At 46.7% G+C, this 12,457-nt stretch overlaps 1 protein-coding gene across 1 annotated transcript in view; it reads left to right on the top strand.

Moving 5' to 3' along the window:
- IL5RA (interleukin 5 receptor subunit alpha) overlaps positions 1 to 12,457 on the top strand; it is a 28,373-nt gene that overhangs the window by 8,686 nt on the left and 7,230 nt on the right. Inside the window, exon 7 of the mRNA XM_026501254.3 lies at positions 2,852 to 2,990. Within this exon, the coding sequence (XP_026357039.1) occupies positions 2,852 to 2,990 (139 nt within the window). The remainder of the gene's footprint in view (positions 1 to 2,851; positions 2,991 to 12,457) is intronic.

The raw sequence follows: 12,457 nt of genomic DNA, 5'->3' as shown, positions 1-12,457 counted from the left end.
ACTGACAGATGGTGAACGGATTAACAAAACGTGGTCCATTCACGCAATGCACTATTGTGCAGCCTTAAAAAGGAAGAGATTTCGGACACATCCTACAACCTGGACAAACTGTGAGGACACCGTGTTAAGTGAAATAAGCCAGTCACAAAAACACAAATACTGCAGGATCGCACTTATGGGGGATACCAAGAGTAGTCACATTCGGAGAGACAGAAAGTAGAATGGTGGTTTCCAGGAGCTGGGAGGAGGGGGGCGTGGGGCTGTTGTTTAACGAGTCGAGTTTCGGTGTCGGAGGGTACAAGAGTGCACAAAATGGTTGCACAGCAATGTGAATGTACTCACCACTACCGAACTATACACTTAAAAATAGTTAGGATGGTAAATTTTATGTTTTCTATCTTTCACTACAACTGCAACATACTCGTTAGCACTAAAGAACAAAAAGTTCAAGGGACAGGGAACTGAGAGGCCGGCCAGCACTTAGGGAGCATCAGCTCTGTGTCAGGCTTCATTATGCTAATTTATTCCATCTTCCCAGTAACTCCATTAAGTCACTCGCATTCCCATGACACAGGAAAGTGAGGCAGAGAGATTAAGCCACTAAGCTGCAAAGTGTAGGTCAAGTTAGGATTACCACTGGCGTCTTACTGATAGTTGGCAAAGCGAATTCCATTCCATCCAATCTGATTCAGCCAATACTTGCAAACTGGTTTCTGTGTGGGAAGTATAAAGATAGGGAGGATAGCGCCTTTGCCATCCAGGAGCCCAGTCTAGTGGACACTCACCACATCACTGTCAGGGCCAGGAGAGGTCCAGAGGAGGGGGTGGGCAAAGCAGTCCCCCGCTGAGAAGAACTGAACAAAATCACGAAGGGGAGGTGCCTGGTGAGGGGAGAGGAGACCAACTTCTGTAGCCAGCACTTCCCAAAATACCTATGCTGAAAGACTGGTTTACTTTTTATAATTTCTAATCTAATTTCTAATTTTTAATTAGATTTCTAATTCAATTTCCAATTGTTCTTTTGGAAAATACATTAAAAATGAAAGGCTAGAAAAATCAAATATACCCCAAGAGAAGCCCGGTGATCATGGGCTTGAATGTTGTGGCAAATTGCTACGAGAGTTCTGACACCCTGGTCTTGATGTCTGTGTTTACCTCCCCGCGGCTCCGTGATCAACAGCTCCTGGCCTGCATCCGTGGGCCAAGCACACCTGAAGTGGCAGGGGGTCTGGGCAGAAGGTGTAACTCAAAGGCTTAAGAGAGCAGGGCTCCTTCAGCCAAGTGTCAGTAACTGAGTTGGCCTGGACATAAAGCCAACATTGGGATAAGTCGTCTTGATCCTACACTGGGACTTTTCCCAGAATGACTGAGATTTTACTTAAAAAAAAAAAAAAAAAAAAAAAGAGTGGTTTCTCTTTTTAAAACCACTGCCATAGGCCACTGAAGAGTTTTATTCAACACAGAACTGTGACTGCATCTGCAAAATCAAAGAATAATTTTGGTAGCAGCATGAAAGCTGGATGTGTGTGGAGAGGGCCATGTGGACACAGGGAGGTGGGGTTAATGGCTCTGGCAACCAGCCAAGCAAAAGATAACAAGATAAATCAGGCGGTGGTGGTCGTGGGGCGGGGTAAGTCAAGGGGAAACACATCCGGAAGAACGTAAGATGCAGGCGTCAGGGATGCATGTCTGGTTTGGGGCATAAAGGATTAGCTGAATGGTGTGGACACTGACCAGTAGAGAGTAACAGAGAAAGACTCGTTTGTGAGAAAATAGCCTCGCTGTAACACGGGACAACCTTAGCCCGAATTACCTGTGGCAAACCCTAGTTACTGAGCACCTATTATTGTACTGAACTGCCCAACACTACTGTTTTTGCTCATCACAAGGGGTTGAATATTGGCAGTTTTCATAGGCTTCAACCCAAAACATCCTTAAACTTGGAATTACAAAGATACTTCCATTTAATTCCATAATCCATGCTTAGGTATTGTTATTCCCATTTTATAGATGAGAAAAGGGGCTCAGAGAGGTCAAGGAATTTGCCTTACAGGTAGTTTGGAGTATAGGATTCAAAGCCAGCCCTCTCCTAGATTCAAGGACTCTGTTCTTTCGTCTTCTCTATCACGGTGTCCCCCGTGGCTCCACTTTGAGACATTCCTATACATCAGGGAACAGCAAACTTTTTTTTTTTTCTTTTTTGGAAATGGCCAGATATTTTAGGCTTAGCTGGCCATACGGTTTCTATCACAATTCCTCAGCTCTACCACTGTGGGACAGAAGAAGCCGTAGATAATATGTAAGCAAATAGGCATGGGTGTGTTGCAAGAAAGACTTGTGGATACTGAAATCTCAGTTTCGTGGGTCATGAGATACTCTTCTGATATTTTTCAATCATTGAGAGAGATATAAAACCATCCGCAGCTTGCAAGCCCTACAAAAAGAGGCAGTGGGCCACATTGGCCCACACATTGTAGTTTGCTGACGCCCGCTGAAGAGGGTGCAGACCAAGTGATGTTGTTTAGTAATTTGACTACAGAAGGTGGAGGGATGAGATGAGGCGGATTATGTGTTCTACAATTGGCCACTTCAGTCTTTTCATCTGGAAACATCCGCTGGACCTAGATAAGTCATCTGGGTGTTACCATTGACTTTTTCTTTATTTTGGTTCTCAGATCGCTTTCCCCGAAGGGTAGCTGCCAACACAGCCATACTGAAGCAGTCTAGAATAAACTAATGGGTCAGGTAACAGTGAGTCACAGTACTTAGGTACCACCTTCCATTCTGATAACTGACATTACTTAAATTACGTGTCCAGAGATTCTTATAATGCTATTTTTTCCCCGTTTAGACAGAAAAAATGACAACGAATACATTCATCTCGATAATTGATGATATTTCTAAATATTCCATTCAAGTGAGAGCAGCAGTGAGTTCTGTGTGCAGACAGATGGGGTTTTGGAGTGAGTGGAGCCAACCTATATATGTGGGTAAGTATCTTCTGTTTATTTTTAAAGCAGGCGACCTTCCTCATGGTTAAAACAGATAATCCTGGAAAGGGTACACATTCACTCGTGGGTCCAGAGTGCCTCATCTTCGGTCAGTCTACTGCCTCTTTGACCGTTGCTATGCTCACTGGGCTTCGGGTGGCGATCCCATAACCTAGAGGTGTGGCCTTGCACCTTGAAGACAGAAAATTCACCCGCTGTGCTTGTCATCGCCTGGGTGTCCTGGGTTTCCAGTGACGTTCTCTGACAGAAGTAGACAGTGAAAAAGCAGCTGACCTATCTCTTGTGTGTGCTGCAAGCATGCAGCCTGAGGGTGTGGACGTATGTGGTTAAGTGTTGCGTGAGATCTACCAGAACATGGAACAGTACAAGGAACATGGGAATCGTACCTAGAGAGCGCGGGTGTAACACCCAGCTTTGGTACGTAATGACTGCATACCCTTGGAAAAATGCCTTCTGACTTTGCTTGGGTTCCCAGGACAAAGCCCATAGCATCCAGCTCACCCGCCTCACATGGTACTGGGAGATAAAACACAATGACTGTAGGTAACAATTATTGATGGCTGTTTGCCAAGCACTGCTAAATGCTTTACGTGCATGACCTTCATTAATCTTATCAACAAACCTATTTTGCAGATGAGAAAATAGCTTTGGAAAGTTTAGGCAATCTGCTCAACTCTGCTTGCCCAGGGAGTAGCAGATATGGGATTCAAACCGAGGTTGACAGATTCCTGCTCCAGAGCTCTCAGCGGGGCGCCAGGGGGTGACAGGATTCTGCAAGCGGCAAAGTGCTGAACAAATTAAACAATTATGAGATCCTGGGAGCTAACTTTGTGGTTCTGGCTGGTCAAGCGCGTGAATGTTCTTTCTCACTCATCCTATGGGGTATTCAATGATCATTTGAAGAGCATACTTAAGGAGAGCTTTCTTTTAGGCCCGTTGTAAAATTTTCCATGTAAGTCATTCACTTAAGGCTAATGGGTGGGTCTTCAGGAAATTCGTGGGCAGTGGCCCATTAGGCTGTGTGGATGTGAGTCAGATTAGACACGTGGCAGGTAGATTTCCATGGAAGGATGGGCGAGATGAGAGAAGGCCTAAGAACCACAGCGTGGCTGGGAGTCTGCAAGGGGGTTTGCAAAGGGGAATGGCACCCCCCAGAATTGCGTAATGTACAATCAGCACAGCCTTATGGGATGGCTCCCAAATCCCCCCACTGGAACTCAGAGGAGCAGCATGAGCCTTCCTGGAAAGAGGGACAGGAAAGAAGGAGAAAAGGAATGAAGATTGGGCCAACTGCACCTACTTCCCACCTCTGCCGAGGCCAGTCTTGTCTCCCTCCTCTCCTCCCTAGCCTGCTGCCCCAACCTGGCTCCACAGGCCGGCACGCACAGGACCTCCCGCCACTCTGCTTCTTCTGCACAAAGTAGATTCACTTTGCTCGCCAAGAACAAAACAAACAGAACATTCATCAGTCCCAGGAAATTTTTAACAAGATTATTCCTTTTTATCAAATGTCTGCGATAGAAGTTTGATTTTCATTACTTACATTTGGTCACATTGGTTTTTTTTAACGGTGTATGTTACTCCCCAAGGGCACAAAACTCGTTAGCTCCAAATTACTGCTATTTCTGTGTCTTCCCAACATTGCTACACATAGAGCTTCAGAGATTTTTTTTAAATGCTGTCCAAAGACTTCAGACCAACATGGTGGAAACCAAGATGAGAGCCCTGGCTAAGAAGTGTTTGGATTGTGAAGTTCAGGTCAGTGTTGACCATAGACAGTTTAGAACTTACAGAGCAAAAGAGACAGATCAGGAAATCTAGGTTTTAACCATGGCTCTGTCAATGTCTAGCTCTCTGACCTAAGCAAGAGATGGCAAAAGATACCACCTCAGGAGCCGAGCAGTCAGAGCCAGCTTCGCGTGCTGTGCCGAGAAGGATTCTCAGGCTACGTGGAGAGCTCTCAGGAACGGCACTCTCCCGTCACCTCAGCAGGGTACCAGGTGGTAATGAGTGTGCCCGGGGTTTGCCGCCCCTAACCGGTGACCCATGCCTAACCTCTCTGGGTCCCAGTTCCCTCACCTCAAAATGTGAAAGCTGCACCCCAAGTTTCTTCTACACTCCCTCAGTCCACCACAAAAGTGTGAGACCGAAATCGTGATCCGTAATGAGAATTTATTTTAAGCTTGTTTTTAATTTATTATTCACTCTCCACTTTAGAGCTCTCCTCCCATTATTATTTCCTAAATAACAGCTTCCTAGTTTGGAACTAGGCTCATTATAATCCCCCCCCCCCCCAGGTATGCCTCACTGCCATTATCTATGGCGGATCCCATTTCCTTTACTGCCACCCTTTTCATAAGATGAGCTTATTAATATTACCACTCACCTTACAAATCCATCGTTTCTGGAATTTACTCCCCTGCTCAGTTTAGGATCATTAGTGAATTTAATCAATGCAGACTTTCCATTTTCATCAAGATGATTAATAAACATAATAGGAAGTCCGGGCCCCTCTGGGACATGTTGCATGGCTCTTCCCTACCCCTCGAGGATGCAACCATAATTATGCTCAGCTTGCAGTCTATCAGGCAATTTTGTCACTACATTCATTTCCTTTAGACAACCTTCCTCCTCTCCTACCTTGTATGTATGGCGCCCTGGAGCCCTCCCCTTCCATTTTCACTCTGCAGCTTCGCTCAAATACCACCTCGTTCTCACGTATTATTAAGTCCATCTCCTTTAATATAAGGAAATGGAGACCCAGGGATATTAAATAAATCAGTAGTTATCAAACAACCCAGATGTGGCTGTTAATAGCTAATTTTCTCGAATAGGTGACATATTCGTCAATGGGCAAAGTGGAATCCATGCAATTCACTCATTAACCCATGATCGCCCAAGGTTATTCAATAATGAGACCCAGGAAGATGAAGTTTTGGCAGTGAGATGGTCCAGCCGCCAAGCGCCCTGAACCTCGGCCCTAGATGGGCCCTCCTGGGCTAGGATTTCCAGCACAGGAAACATGTTTGTTTTCAAATGGAAATAGTGGTTGGCTTCATTTTATCAATACTCGTTATCAACTGCCCTTCCCCAACCCGCCTCTCTGCCTTATCTTAAGAGCTAACTTCCCACTTTTCACACGTCTTTCTCCTTTTTAAGACTTTCTTAACTTCCGGACTCTTCCGTTCCTTTGTTATCTCTGCTGTCTCCTGTTTACCTAAACTTCTTCTCTCCCGACCCTGGTCTTAAGAAGACTTCCACTTGCTCCAGTCCATCATCTCCCTCCTCCTCCCGCCTACGGGAAGCTCACACACCATGCATGAAAAAAAGCAATTATGAAAATGAAACGCCCTGCAGCTGTAGCCTTCCCTTTGGAAAAAGAGTGTGATGTGAGTGCACCCCGCAGTTCTTTCCTGCCTGTCACTGGCCAGGCTCAGTCCTTCCGACACCTGCTTATCAGAGGCCCAAACCGCAATCACAGGCATGCCCCTCCAACCCGGCGACTGGGTTTGACCCCGACTTCACTGGAGGCCCTATGTGAACGCCATGATCTATGTGACGATAATACCAGGGACCGATTAAAAAAACAAACCAAACCAAACAAAAAACACTTTTAATTTAAAGATGTTTTAGGCTTGAGGTAGGCAGCATTTGTACCTCTGGGAGTAGAGCGAAGTTTCCCCGCGGACCTGCGTCGCCTTCAGAGGCATCTCCTTCCACAAGACCCGTCAGTCAGAGGGAATCCGGGCCCTAGCTTTCCTGTCACGGCTCGTGGCGGTGGGCAGGGGCCGGCTCCTAGAGCCACGTGACCCAGCCTAGAGCCTGGAGGGACTTAGGGAAGTAGGTTGAGGCAGACTAGCAGGGATGTGTTTAAGAATTTGGGTTGAGGGGCGCCTGGGTGGCACAGCGGTTAAGCACCTGCCTTCGGCTCAGGGCGTGATCCCGGCGTTACGGGATCGAGCCCCACATCAGGCTCCTCCGCTGGGAGCCTGCTTCTTCCTCTCCCACTCCCCCTGCTTGTGTTCCCTCTCTCGCTGGCTGTCTCTATCTCTGTCAAATAAATAAAATCTTAAAAAAAAAAAAAAGAATTTGGGCTGAGATGGAAGTAAGGTTCCCACTGGCGACTCTTGTTGCCTTTGTCCTCCGACCTCACTTTAAGAGGCTGTGACTGTGAGGAAACACATCCACTGGCCCAGGTCGCCTGGACTCAGACGCCAAGGGCAGGTCCTGCTGCCTCACCCTCAGCCCTGGACACCTCCTGCTCTCTCTCCTTTATTTTCTGTTTGGTCACCACACACTTTCGTTCTAAATTCTCTCACTGTGGTAGAACAGAGAGAAAACGAGCAAAGGAAAATGGGAAGGGCGAACATCGCAGAGATCCCAAATGCGGTTTCCCTAGGTCTTCAAAAAGAATTCTGCAAATGCTAAAGCTTTCATGAGGTAAGAGATTAACACTGACAAAACTGGTTGAAAAAAATAAAAAGAGGTGACCTAATAACCTGAAAAACCCACTTGGGCTTACCTGAGGCCAAGAGACCTTGTGGGGATTCTGGGTTTCCTTTGCAAATGGGGGATTCCAGGTTGGTAAACATGGTAGTCGGGTCAGTCAACTGTGTCCTTAGACCCAGGTTCTTGTGGTTTCAAAGGCTGGTTAGCGCCTGGCAGCCCCACCACTTGCTCTCAGCAGCGAGGTGGGGGGGAGGGCAGGACCACCTCACCCTTGGGAGTCTCTGTAGCCTGAAGGAGGGCCAGAGGGAAGCCTTCAGATTCTGTCTCCAGCTGTCAGGAGCAGGGCATTCTACCGTGTTTTCAGGCACGGCCACCTCTAGTGGTGTCCACACTGTCCTATCAGGCATGATTTCCACCCCAGGAAGGGCCCATCAGATGGGACAACAGCGCAGAGGAAGGAAGGACTCTACCGTTGAGCCAGGCACCGCGCTAGGCACGTTCACCTATGCTATCTTGTGTATCTTTGCAAACAAAGGATTTTCTTAATTACGTGGATTTGCAGATTATGTGAAAAAAGTTCTGACACAATGGTTTAATTACAATTATAATGACTAATATTCACTGAGCACCTATTATGTTCTAACGCTGGGCTGACGACTTTACCTCCACCAAATCCTTCCGTCCTTATCCCCATTTTACAAAGCAGGCAGCGGGAGCTGGAAAGGACGCCTGCTCAAGGTCGCCTGGGTGGCGAGTGACAGAACCAGGCTGACAGCTCTTTACCCCCTCGTTTCTTATTTTTATGCAATGACGCAGCCGGCTTTCAATGGTGCTTGCTAGCAGGCCAACAGAACAGGCCCAGCAGCCCCTAGGGAACAAAGTTCCCGGTTGCCTGGGAGTGCTGTGTAGGAAAGCCTGCAAAGCAGAGAAGGGCAAAAACAAGTTCTCTAGTCCGCTTCATCACGTCTGCTCCCACGAGGGGGAATGAACGGTCCCGCAGTGATCCCTCTCATGAATCCTGAACACCCGCCACACACGCGTGCACAGAGTCTCCGTTTCCTCTCCGTCTTTCCGTCTACTTGAGCCCCGTTTCCTCAAAGGAACACGGGACACGTTTTGTCTATCTTGCTCTGGGCCCCGAACTACCTTACATTTTGTCCACTGAGGCTGCATTTACTGCCCTCTTTTTTCTCCTTAAACCAGGTAAAACTCACAGCCCTCTTGACAGTGGCCTCAGAAAGCTCACCCACCTAAAAGGGCTGCTTCTGACTTTTGCTTGCACTGGGAGCCTGTGACCTGGTTTGGGGTGCTGCTCACGAAGGATGCCACGGCCTCCCCTTGCCACGAGAGGCGAGCCACGGCAGCTTGTAGGCTGAGGCGTGCGCGTGCTCTCCATGACTGACACCTGCTGGTGCTGCTGGCCTTCGTCCAGCACTTGCTGGTTTTATGCACAGAGAGCAGAGCTGCTTCATTGCAAGAGTCCCATCAGTTTACTAATTAGCTCTTTTCCCTTGAAACCCACTGTTAAGTCCGAAGTCAGATTCAAAATCAATATGGAAGCACTAAGAGCCACACTTATATGGACAATTTGAGGTGGAACAGGCTTCCACCTCAAATGGACCCTCCTCGGAGTTATTAGCCTGAACTACATAGACGACGGACTTCTGGGCCAAGAGGGGCTTTAGCATCCGGAGGGAAGCGATTCGAGGAAACTCCCGAAAGAGCCAGATGCAGATGAAGGGATTAAGTTGGGTCCAGTGCCTAGGTCCCCAACCCCCCATCGTTGCTACCATCCCATCCTCCCCCCTTCCCATGCAGCATCTCACCCCCACCCCTCACACTGCCATGTTGCAGAACAGCAGAATTATCAGCAGTTGGCTTGTTCTCAAGGTAAAACGGTTGAGATGTCAAAAATGATAGCCAAGGTCACCAGAAACCAGACAGCTGAGTTCCCAAATGCCGTAAGGTGGCAATGTCAGAAGAGCATCCAGGAATGAAGTGGAGGGTCTGGAGGACTTCTCCTCCTTAGAAGGACTGACGGTGTGACTTCCTCTTTCTAAAACATCTCTGCATAACTAAATAGCAGGGCCCTTCGATTTCTTGAAAAGAAACATCTGTGGCTTCCGTTTTAGGGTAGGAAAGGCATTCTCCTTGAGTCAGAGAAAAGATTCAAGTTATCTGGAAATCCTTTTTCTTAAGAAAATCTCCAAAGCTAGAGACCCCAGAATTCAAATTAATGATACATTCAGGGGCCTCCCAACTTTTCAGTATTGAAATTTTTATCAATTTGACCAAAGGACATATGTACTACCCTTGAGACCTATTCCCTTTCCTTCTACCTTCGGTAAAGTCAGAGTAGATGATAACTTTAATTCACTCATTTATATAACTGACTCAAGACTTTTGCATTAATAATTAAACAGTAGATAATCCACAAGTAATTTCCATTTGGTGGGGAGAATGCGAAAGCTTTTCCTTGTACTAATTTTACCTGCCAATGTTTTATCATGGTAACGCTGACCTTGGCTCTGTTCTCTGGGGGTGAGTTCTGTTCTCCCTTGGTGGTAGGGGAGTCTTTCTAAAGTGCACCAGGAACACCTGCAGAAGCCAGGCCAGGAGAAATGACTAATTTGCCAGCTCCCTCCAGGCAGCGACCATGACTTTGCTTCCCACGTAGCACCTTGCATGCATCAATAACTTTTTTAGATTGAATGAAATAAAATCAGTTGCCTCTGTATTTTTGCTAATTCAGTGAAAAACTTTATCAAAGTGAGAGCCGAAGTGAATGGCTGGAGAGTGGTTTAACTGAAAAGATTTTTGTAATCATGGTCAGAAGTGAACGGTACTATTATCAGCACTCGACATATCTGACTATGAGGTATTTCACAATTTGAGACACAAATAGGACCAAGTGTGTGACCCTGATAATATTTCAACGTGGCTCTTTCTTTCTGTGGGACCCAAACTTTACCTGTTAAACCTAGCTGTAAACAGGGTAACTTTTTTTCTGCTGACATACCCCTTGCTACATTTATATTCCATCCATGGAATAGGAGTCTGGAGTTTCTGAATGTACTTATTAAGGTACTGGAATAATGGTTAAGAGTATGGAATGCTGGGTTTCAGAAATGGGGAAATGAAGCAGAAAAATCCATTATTCAGGACATCAGCCTAGGAAAGAAAGCTGGATGGTATTTGACAGTATTAGTTCATCTCAGCTGCTCTCCACGTTAGCTATGAGCTAGTGCAAGAAAAGCCAGGTTTAACAGGACACTCAGTCCTAACCAAGACAACTGTGTATTAGTCCTAGAGCCTTTCAGTATCTGTGGCATTTGGGAAAATAAAAGTTTTGCCTCCTTGAGTATCACATTTTTATCGTTTTACAAAGTGTGACTAATGCTTCTTTGTCAAATAACAGATATAAATACCTAAAACTTGGGGTGCCTGGGTGGTTCAGTCGGTTTAGCGCCTGACTCTCAATTATGCTCAGGTCATGGCCTCAGGGTCATGAGATTGAGCTCCACATCGGGCTCTGTGCTGCGTGTGGCGTCTGCTGGAGATTCTCTCTCCCCCTCTCCCCCTCCTCCCCTGCCTCCTGCGTGTGCTCTTTCTCTCTAAAAAAAAAAAAAAAAAAAAAAAAAAACCCACAAAAAAACCAACAAAAAACAACAAAACAAAAAAACCAAAAAAAACCCCCTTAAAACTTAAAAAAGATACTATGGTCCTAGGTTTTAAATAAAGTGATTCAGTCCCAATGGGAGCCCGAGAACATCAGGGGGAACGCTGGTTTGTAATGCAGCCCCCTCCTGTCAGCGCGCAGCCTGTCAACTTCGCATGTCCAACAGTGGGGACCCAGCAGTGAAACAGTGCTTCCCTGCAGGGAAGTGGATCTAGCTGGGGAGAGGACTCTCAGGAGAGAGTTCAATGACAGAAATGCTTAGGCTGTCCTAAGTGGAGCTCCTGCCTGTGCCGTGTGTCCTCAGTTTGGGGATGATGGGCAGTGGAATGGGATTCCTGCATCATGGTTAAGAGGATTCCCGCTCAGCCAGTCCCGGGCTGGGATCCCAGCTCCCCCTGCTAGCTGAGTCCTCAGTGGACTGAGTCGGCCCTTCTCTGTTCCAGTTTCTCCATCTACCCACCTCAACACACTGTTGTGAGAATTACACTAAAATGCAGAGTAAGCACCTTGCATAGTGTCTGGGACCTATGAACACTCAAAAAAAAAATATGTACAGAAAATAAGCTTTAGTTACTTCAGAATACTGTTTTTATTTTTTATATGTGATGACAATTTTCAAAACTTCAACCACACAAATGACTACTTTTCTAAGATCACTTTTGTTAAAGGTAAGTTCATAGGAAAGGACAGTGGCCTGGATGGAGTCAGTGGTATTAGAAAAGGTGCTGACTTGGCAGAGATCTTAAGGATCGTGTATTTCAACTTGCTTGTTTTTATAGATGAGGGAACGGAGGCCCAGAATGGCGACCTCCACCGCAAGCTAAGAAGAGAATCCAGATTTCCACACTAGGCAAGGATGCACGTGTGAGACAAAGGCAGGCCTCTCTTACTTTTGTGAGCGGGTATGATGCGACCATGTAAACCGAGTCAGTGGAGAAAGGAGGCAGGGCTGCAGAGAATAGGAGGAATCATAGCAAATTCCAGGGATCCCAGTATGCAGACCATCATGGGGAAGTCGGTGAGAGAAGGCATTCTGATGTGAAGGAGAGCATAAGTTTAGTTTTCAACATTGGCAGCTTGGAGGACCATCTCCGTGGGTTTCACCTCTGGGCAGTTTCCGATCTAGAAGTAGAGCTGTGTTGTTAGGGCTGGGCCAGGAGCAAAGACCAGGGAGAAGAACACACAGAATTAAAAGATGCAGCCGTGTTCAACAAACTTGCCAGTGGGAACGACCCAAGGATCCAGAGCTGAGCCGAGAGGGTCAGTTGAAATTAAAAAGGGAAGAAGGAAATGCCACTGAGGAAGGGGAATGTTGGGT

The sequence above is a fragment of the Ursus arctos genome, unplaced genomic scaffold (assembly GCF_023065955.2).
Source record: "Ursus arctos isolate Adak ecotype North America unplaced genomic scaffold, UrsArc2.0 scaffold_14, whole genome shotgun sequence".
Lineage (NCBI taxonomy): Eukaryota > Metazoa > Chordata > Mammalia > Carnivora > Ursidae > Ursus > Ursus arctos.
This window is presented reverse-complemented; position numbering and strand designations above follow the sequence as displayed.